At 47.7% G+C, this 9581-nt stretch overlaps 1 protein-coding gene across 1 annotated transcript; it reads right to left on the bottom strand.

Annotated features, from left to right (window-relative positions):
* Window positions 1–3705: 3705 nt before the first annotated feature.
* LOC109774601 (uncharacterized) lies at window positions 3706–6479 on the bottom strand. The gene is made up of 7 exons (XM_020333347.4): window positions 6249–6479; window positions 6078–6152; window positions 5198–5286; window positions 4926–5010; window positions 4658–4739; window positions 4381–4496; window positions 3706–3946 (listed from the first exon to the last, which is right to left on the bottom strand). Exons 1-6 carry the CDS (start codon window positions 6429–6431, stop codon window positions 4408–4410), a joined length of 603 nt encoding a protein of 200 aa, XP_020188936.1. The 5' UTR covers window positions 6432–6479; the 3' UTR covers window positions 3706–3946; window positions 4381–4407.
* Window positions 6480–9581: the final 3102 nt, after the last annotated feature.

The raw sequence follows: 9581 nt of genomic DNA, 5'->3' as shown, positions 1-9581 counted from the left end.
TGTATTTTTCCAAAAAAGCAATCGGGTCCCCGTATTTTTTCAAAAAAAGCAATCAGGTCCGTCGGTCCTACTTCGCCCGCCGCCGGTGAGCTCGTGAGGAGCTCGTCCACGTCATCCCTCGGAGCACCAGCTCGTCGCCGAGGAGCATCGACGAGGAGGGCAGCTCCTGCATGCGTCCGGTGACAAAAGGAGGTGGCTAACCAAGGCGCACGGGGCGGGAGCCCATGGCGTGCGGTGGCGTCTGCCGATGGCCATGGCGCGCGCGACGGCGGTGGCTGCCCATAGTGCCCGTGGTGGGGATCCCCTGGCCATGGCACACGACGAATGCTGCTGCCCATGGCGCGCGGCGGCAGCTCCCCACAGCCGGCGGCGGCCGTGGGCTGCAGGGCGGCGGCGGGGCGGGGCAGCGGCGGCCATGGGCTGCAGGGCGCGCCGGCGGCTCCCCACAGCCAGCAGCGGCCGTGGGCTGCAAGTCGGCGGCTGGGCTGGGCAGCGGCCGCCCTGGGCTGCAGGGCGCGCCGGCCTTGGTGCTGGCCCTCCGTGGCTGCGTCGGCTGTGGCTTGGGACTTGGGAGAGGTAAAAAGAGAAGAAAGCCAAGAGGAAGAAGAGGGCTTACATGTGGGTCCCACATGTAAGTTGGCGATCAAACAAACAGTCAACAAACGGTTTATTTAGGGACGGGCCCGACCTGTCATAAACTGGATTAATTTTTAATCACATGATCATTTGGTTTTTCTGAACTGCGAAACAATTTTATGATAGTTTTTTGAAAAATTAAAAAAAGTTGTAGTTTTTTGTAGAGATGGCCTATAATGTAGTACTCCCTCCGTCCCAAAATTCTTATCCTAAATTTGTCTAGATACGGATGTATCTAATACTAAAACGTGATTTGATACATCCGTATCTAGATAAATTTAAGACAAGAATTTTGGGACGGAGGGAGTAGTTTTTTCTATATACTCGCATTGGAGGAGCAGGTTGCAAGTGCACTTTCTTTACTTGACGTCGCTGTGGTATTTGGTAAGCCGACAGAAACTGCTCCAATGATCATGTTGCGCTTCGGAATCGGTGACCAAGGCGATGGCGTGGCGTAAGCTCCCACCGGCGGTGACCGAGCCGGCATGTTGGGGGTGGAAAGAGACGTGACCAAGGACTTGGCGCAAGTCAACTCTCGCCTCGCCGTCACGGCATCTCCAGCCGTTTGGTCCTCAGAGCGCCGAAAAATAGCCGCCTGAGGGCGAACCGGTGCTAGATTGGCCTATGAAAGCGACTTCATTCTCAGTCGTCGGCCCACAGTCACCGCGGGTTCAGCGATGTTCCGTTCAAATATTTGCAAACTCGTCGATTTTTTGCAGGAACTCGGCGATACTTCATGAAATTTGTACAAAAACATAAAGAACAGGCAAACTACGCCTAACTACGCCAAACTTAAAAAAGCCTAGCCGCCGTCGTCGCCGCCGCCGTCTAAATGCCGAGAAGCATGTAGAAGCGGGTGTAGTTGCCGCCGCCGTCCCTGCTGCAGCCCTGGCCGGGGTCGCCGACACGCGGCAGGTGCTGGACGGCCCGGCCTCGCCCTCCTCATCGCTGTCGAGGACGATGACGCCGCCTTCCTCGGCGCGGCGACGGGCCTGGAGCTTCAGGTACGCCCGGCGCTGGCGGCGCACCTGCTCGCGGACATAATCCTCCTTCGCCCACTTGAGGGCGGACTCGTCGTGGGGGGCCACCATGTCGACGTGCTCCGGCTTCACGGGGAGCAGCCCCGGCTCGGGTTTCGGCTGGACCAGGCGCAGGGAGCGCCTCGCCGGTGCCGATCCAGGTGGGGAGGGCCGGGCACCCTCGTTGATGACGAGGGCTCTGCTGCGGGTGCGGCGCCCGAGCGGCGCCTCCTCCGGCTCGGGCTTGACGGGGTGGAACGCGGTCGGCGAGCCGGAGCCCGACGACGAGGACGACAAAGGCTCCATCCGCCGCCGTGTCCAGGAGCTACCACGGCGGCGAGAGAAGGACGGCCGCGGCGGGTACTTGAGGCGCGGCACGTTGCCAGTCTCGATGTGGTCGAGCACGGCCTCGAGGGTGCGGCCTGGCACGCCCCACCACTCGTGCCGCCCGTCGGCGTTGAGGCAGCCCCGCGGGATGACGCCGTTGGTGGAGGTGATCTGCTCTTCGCGGCGGCGTTGGAAGTACATGGTCCGGAGGGTGTGGCTGTCAGGGGCGTAGCGCGGCTCGTTCCGCTGCTCCTTCGTCGGGGTCGAGCGGATGCGGGCGATCTCGGCCCGCCGTGCCGCCCCTTCGGGCACCGGTGACATCGGGACGCCACCGGCGCTGAGCCTCCACGTCCCCGGCAGCCGCATGTCCGGGGGCGCCGGGTACTCGGCCTCGTAGAGCAGGCGAGCCTCCGGCTCTTGGAGGTGGCAGCGGCCGAAGCCGTTCGCCGCCGCGCCGTCCCCTGGGTACCTCTCGGCCATCTTTTCCGTCGGCGGGAAGAGGGGAGAGTGTGTTTTCTGCGTCGGAGAGGGGGGGGGAATGAGAGCTGTGGCGTCCACCGGCGGGGAGGTCGGCTTTTATAGCCGCAGCTGGGCGGCGACGGGGCTGCATGCCGGGCGACGCGTGGCGGGATGCGCGTCGCGGCGCGTTCACTGCGCCACCCGTGAGGCATCAATGGAGGCTAACCGGCGCGGCAGCCTTCGCATTGATTCCCGCAGGAACCGAGGCGATGAGGGCGACCAAGTGGCGTCTCGCTGACTCGGCAGGCCCATCCACTTTCGCGCCAAAAACGCTCGCCCCGGCGCTCCCCAGCACGCCAGGTTCGGCCTGGGTCCGCCGGCTCCAGTTTTGGCACAAACCAGCAAAAATCGGGCTCCTAAGGCGCGACTGGGCCGATTTTTGGGCGCCGGCACGGAAAAATCGTCTGGGAAGGGCCTGTTGGGGGCACGGCTGGAGATGCTCTTAGCTTCCTCCCTAATTAGTTGCCTCGACTGTTAGAGTTGTCTAGTAGATATGAACCTAACATTAAAACATGTCTACATACATCCATGTCTATGGCAAATCTGAGTCAACTAATTTAAGACAGAGGGAGTACTTAGCTTCAGGGTTTACCACTCATTACTCGCACATTCACAATGTTACAACAATCTTTTACCCTTGAAACTTGAAAGCCTTCTGCAAATTATTAATCGCTTTGTTGCTCGGTGGCGAAGGCAATGTTCTCAGAACATTTTCAGACATGCACATGGCCTCCGAGATCGCTTTGACCATGCAGTTTGCAGCGAGAGTAATTAAGTTTTTGGGGGAGATCAGGCCGGCCACCTTGGGTAGTACTCACTCCGTTCCAAATTACTCATCATGGTTTTAGTTCAAATTTTTGAACTAAAACCACGACGAGTAATTTGGATCGGAGGGAGTAGGTTGGAGAGGTCGACAATGCTATCGACCAGCTGAAGTAGCACTGGCCCGGCCAGGCTCCAGGTCAGCATTAAACTGTTGCTCTGACCCGTAAACGACAATTAGTCTACTGGACATCTGGTAATCCCAAATTTCACTGTGTCAGTAAAACCGTCCTTAATTGTCACTGTAAAGTCTCCAGTGCAAGAATTTGACATTTTTTGTGTGTGCAAGAAAAAAATTCGATGGCAAGTTTTCCATAGTCAGTCTAGCCTCCACCAAAACTTCCAACTTTTACAAACCTAAGAACACCGGAGCATCAGAATCTCACATAAAGGCCTGAATAACATTCAACGGGCATAATTGTATTACACGATCAAAGCCCACTCAAAGTTGTACCACATGAGCAAGGTTAATGTGCTAAATCAAGTGGCAGTGATCATGTCATCAAAGCCCACTCAAAGTTGTACCACATGAGCAAGGTTAATGTGCTAAATCAAGTGGCAGTGATCATGTCAAGAGGACCAAGCGCCATTGATCGATCGAACATATCGTACACCGCCAAAACCTGTAAAGTGACAATAAGGAGATTATTACAAGTACACCCACAAACTTCCGGTGGAGGTACAGGTAGGCAGAAAAAATGGAATGGTATAGGGGCGATGAACATTTGAAAGCATGGTACAGTGGATAGAGGGGTAGACCAGTGAAACATTTACTGGATTACTGAACTTTTGCAATCTGATCAACAGTGAGCTAGACAATAATCAATGGCTGCATCAGTGTGCACTGTGCGGAGCAGAACTTGTAAACCAGAGACTAGGCTGAAGTAGCCAACTAGCCACTGTACAGAATATCAATACATTACAGGCAATACACTAGAAATATGGCTAGTAGCTGCTTCCACTAGTAAAATAAGGGCACATCATTTAGTACATAACTGAAACAGTCCGAGGCCTGAGGCTGGAAGGAGAGAAACAGCTCTGTAACCAAAAAATTTACCTTCCTAACTGGCAAAGTAAACAAGATCTATTCCACCTTTGCAACTTTCCTTTGCTCAATTTGGCCAGTCAATTCACATTGCATCTCAGTCCAACTGGTTGGGACCAGCGTACCACCTATATAGAGAAAAACAAGGGTAGCAGCATTAGCACAATTCTGCCTGAATCATACAATATTAGGAACAACTGTAACGAATTTCTACACTCACTTCACGAGGCATACTTGCATCCTGAAATTAATGGTGAGTAATTGGGCATGGCAGTAATAGAAAGCTTACCAGCTATACTTTGGGCAGAAACAACTCCAAGTTCATTCTTGGCAGTCGAAAGGTAGTATGCCCTTGCATCACCAAGAGAGAGCTTCAGCGTGATGTAAGGTTTGCAATCTGGTGAAAAGTATCAAGTACTCTGGCAAGACTGGAAGCTGGTTGCTAAATAATCAAATGAATAATTTCTGGAAATAAAGTGACTTGAAGCATGGAGATACACATGACCAAGACTCCAAGAGAAAACAAATAGGACACAACGTTCCCCCCTAAAGGATACAACCAGAGCTCTGACAATGTCGCCAGGTCGATAGGACTGGTACATATCCACCTTGTCAATCTCAGTTGCACGAACATCTTGCTGCCTACAAACATAAGAGCCTGGCATGAGGAACTAACTTCCCTGCAATACACTGTCTATTATCTACAAGAAAAATGATGAACAAAAGCAATTGACTCTAAACACTTTGGCAATCAACTCAAAAGCAAAGCCATACAAATAATCTATGAAGATCAGAACCAAATGGCAGCATAACAGCTACGGGCCAATACCTTATCATGCCAGTGAACTTTTCCTTGACAGCCTTTGAGTCAACACACATTATATCTGCAGAAGCCATCCTAGCCATAACCTTAGTCACCTGCAAAAGAAACAAGCAATCAATTAGCACTTCATCAGCAATTAAAAAGAAGTTGGCATGCAAATCTCTTTCAGCTAAACCACCTACAGTAAGAGACGTTGACCAGTGCCACTGCCTATAGCAGAATATCCACACATGCGAAAAAATGATGGTAAGATAGTTATGAACAAGAGATAGTATCTGCTAAAAAAACAGATATAGATGTAAGATATTTTCACCCTGTTTATTTGCTTAGAATCAGAGGGCAAGCCCAGGTTCTCTTTCCATGAAACACCAAACTCCCCATATTCGTTACGTAAAGTCATCTCCGGAGGTCAATAAGGAGATGATACAAAGAAATCTTCATACATGTACCAGATATTGTTTGGGAGCAAGCAGCCATATATGAACTTGTTTACTGCTAGGCTCAACACACGAACAATAGGCTGGTTGTTCACAAACATTACCTGAATTTCAAGTCAGTGAGGCTATACAGGTTAACAAGTTCAACCTTTAACAGGGAAAAGTAATTTCTATGTGGGTGAGTCTATTCGCACAGGCAATGCCGTTGCATTCTAGTGTTCTAACAGTTCAAATAATTTTAAGTAACTGCCACCCACATATGCCGGATATATCCACATGAAGCATGATTACAGACAACAACAGTATCCAGCCCCTAATTCAACCACGGCATCCGACGGGTACACAAATGCATCCAAGCAAAGCTAACAACATTCGATGGAACAAAACGCGGCCTCGGCACATCAATCTACTCCAATCAACGTTGTCCTGGAAACAGAGAGAGATCTTACACGGGCAATGACGATGCTCCCCGGCTGAGGCACGGCTCCGTGCGCTTTGTGCCCGACCACCTCCACCGTGGACCTCTGCAGCCAAACCAAAACGAGCCAACCAATCAATCAGAAGCAGCAGCGCGAGGAGCGAAGGGACGGACCGCCCCAGAAACCCTAGGTAAACCCCACCTGGTCGGAGGAGCCGGGGGCGGGGGCCACGAAGCGGCGGCGGCCGGTGACCGACGCGCGCACGGAGCGGCCGTCGGCGTAGGCGCCGCGCCCGGCCTCGAGGGACGAGGAGGGCCCGAGGAGCTCCCCCGGGGTGACCACCACCTCGGCGCCGCCGTCGTGCTCCATCGCCGTGGCCGCCATTGGTTGGGAGTTTGGGTTCGGGGGAATGCGAGGAGAGGGTTTCGCTCTGTCCGTTTCGGGTGACTTTTGTGGGCTGAACACACCCGTTTATTCGAGGCCGTACAGCCCAAGCAGTTGCTCCAAAATGGGCCCAACTTGCTAAAGAAACGGCCCAAGTTTTTGGAGATTGAGATTTGATTTATTCCAGACTCGATGAAGGGGGCGAGCAAGGTGGACCGGCCCACGCGCCGGGGAAGCCATAGCCTGTTTTTCTTGGTTTTTTATATTTTCTGTTTTCCTTTTTTGCTTTATTTTTTATTTTTGTTTATACTTTAAAATATTTTAATATATATTGCAAAATCACTATATAAAACATATTCTAAAAATGTTGGAAAATTATTTGAAAAATGTAGAATGAGTATTTGAAAAATGTTGAACAAGTATTTGAAAATGTTGAATGAGTATTTCAAACACATTGAACAAATATGAAAATGACGAATAAGTATTTGAAAAATATGAACAAGTATTTGAAAAATGTTTAATGAGGATTTGGAAAAAGTTGAATAAGTATTTGAAAATGTTGAACAAGCATTTGAAAACTGTTGAATGAGTATTTGAAAAATGTTGAACAAGTATTTGAAAATGTTGAATGAGTAGTTGAAACACGTTGAACCAATATGAAAATGTTGAATAAGTATTTGAAAAATATTGAACAAGTATTTGAAAAATGTTTAATGAGTACTTGAAAAATGTTAAACAAGTATTTGAAAATGTTGAACAAGCATTTGAAAATTGTTGAATGAGTATTTGAAAAATATTGAACAAGTATTTGAAAATGTTGAATGAGTATTTGAAACTTGTTGAACAAATATTTGAAAATGTTGAATAAGTATTTGAAAAATATTGAACAAGTATTTGAAAAATGTTAATCAAGCGTTCGGTGAATTCTAAAAATAAAAATGTTATCCATTTATTAAGTAAATGATGAATTTTTTATCATGTCTATAAAAATTGTAACCAAGCATTTCAAAAAAATATTGAACAAGTATTTAAAAAATATTAAATGTATATAGAAAAATTGTTGACCATCTGTTAAAAAAATGTTAATCGTTTACATGAAAAATGTTAACCAAGCATTTCAAAATATAAAAAATGTCAAGAAAAAACTGTTCAACGTGTATTAAAAAATGTTTAATTCCTAGTGGAAAAAGTTAGACGTGTATTAGAAATTTTTTGTTAACATATACAAAAATGTAGAATAATAATCTAAAGAACGAAGTAAACCAGAAAAGGAAACAAAATAAAAAATAAAATGATGGAAAACGAAGAACAAAATGAAAAACAAAATTGAAAAAAAAACGGAGAAGAATAAAATTAAAAAACAAAAAAACCCAGATAAGATCAACAAAAAAGAAAGAAAAATAGAAGATAAATAAAGAAAATAAAAAAGTCAATGAAAACCAAGAATAAACAAAAAACAAATAAAAATAGAGAAAACTGAAAATACATCGAAAACAGAGGAAAAAGGGAAAAAAACTAGTGTTAAAACAAAAAGAAAACAAAAATTAGAAAAAAAATGGTGAAGAAATTACCTTAAGTACGTGGCGCCCTATAAGTCTAACACGAACTTGGTCGAGGCTTACTGGCTAGCAGCGCTAAAATGCAACAATTTATAAGTCCAGGGTTTCATTCCTAGCTTGGGCTACCTTTTTCCTCTTAATTTCTTTTAAAGGTTCGCTAACGGGCCGGGCCAGGATTTAAGTTGTATTTGAATGATCATTTTATCAAATGAATAAAACTGAGCATTTTTAGCCTAAAAAACATAATAAAGTGTACCCTCTCGTGGGAAATCCAGCGGGTCACTTTTGCTGGACTAGGAGCATGCCACTTGGTACGCCCAACCGCCGCCACGTCGCAGGATGGGCGCACCCTCAGGATTTTTTCTTTCTCCACATGCTTTCCGGTTTTATTTTTATTTTCGGCTTTTGCTTGGTTTTTTATGTTTTGATGGAATTTTTTTGGAAGTAGTGATTTTTCGCGAGAAGCGCAGCTATGTTTCCGCAAAAGGGAAAAGTACAACCTACGCTTCCATGGGACAATTATGCTTCCCGAAAAGGAAAAAAATACTTGTGTTTCTTGGAAAAGGGAAAAGCACGGTCTATGTTTCTGCGAGAAGAACAATTGTGCTTCCCGAAAAAGGAAAAAGAGCATCCCCGGCAAGCATGCTCTATGTCGGCGCACCACTTCAATGCCAGCTCCAGTGAGAGGTCGCGTGCGCTCTGGGTCGGCATTAATGCGGCGCTGATACTCTGAAGCGGCGCTGACCAACATGAATGCACGACAATTGCTTTGCGGGAAAGTGCACAGACGAGGGAGAGGGTTTCGCGTCAAACCGGGTTGTCCGACGCGTGTGTGACAGCGATCTAGACGCCCACGACCCCCCCCCCCCCCCCCAACACACACACATTTTGCTTTGCTGGAAACGGGCGTCCAGACCGGTCTACGGATAGATGAGTACCATGTTCGATGGCAAAACCGATCTGGATCGTCTGGTCTAGACGGATCCGGACGGTTTGAGGGCCAGCATTGGAGATACCCTTAGAGGTAGACATCCATGCTTATGGCCGAGTTGTCCATGAACATGTCTAGTTCAGCATGTTAAACCACTGGAATCCGGCCAAACAGTGCATGCTCTCATTTCTCTCCTCCTATCTCTCATTCCCACGCGCCTCTATTATCAGCAGAGACCATCCAACATTTTGGTTCAATAAAGTGAGCTCGGCTCCCTAAAAATGAATGGTGTATTCTAACAAAACTATGTTTCTCAAATCAAACTACTTAACACATGAAATTTAGTGCATTTTAATAGCCAAACTGACATATCCAATAGCAGTGATTGCCACTGGCGTGCATTTTAACAGCCAAACACACATATCCGGACAGCAAGTTAGGTTCAAGCTGGTGGGCGCAAGTGTTGCTGACATGCATGGTAAACCACTTGAACCCGATCGAACAATGCACACTTCTCATTTCTCCACTCCTTATCTCTTGTTTGCACCCGGCTCTACTATCAGTCATGAGTCATGACCATCCAACATTGTGATTCAATAAAGTGAGATCGGTTCCCTAAAGAAACGAATTGTGTATTCTATAAGCATGAAATTTAGTGCA

The sequence above is a fragment of the Aegilops tauschii genome, chromosome 5 (genome assembly GCF_002575655.3).
Source record: "Aegilops tauschii subsp. strangulata cultivar AL8/78 chromosome 5, Aet v6.0, whole genome shotgun sequence".
NCBI classification, from domain to species: Eukaryota; Viridiplantae; Streptophyta; class Magnoliopsida; order Poales; family Poaceae; genus Aegilops; species Aegilops tauschii.
Note: the sequence above shows the minus strand (reverse complement) of the source record. Positions and strands in the feature narration are given on the sequence as shown.

Coding starts and splice junctions, on each gene's coding strand:
- LOC109774601 (XM_020333347.4), bottom strand. CDS start 6,431: ATGGCGGCCACGGCGATGGAGCACGACGGCGGCGCCGAGGTGGTGGTC. Junction 6,153..6,248: donor CCCCCGGCTCCTCCGACCAG/GTGGGGTTTACC, acceptor GTTTGGCTGCAG/AGGTCCACGGTGGAGGTGGT. Junction 5,011..5,197: donor AAGTTCACTGGCATGATAAG/GTATTGGCCCGT, acceptor TTATGTTTGTAG/GCAGCAAGATGTTCGTGCAA.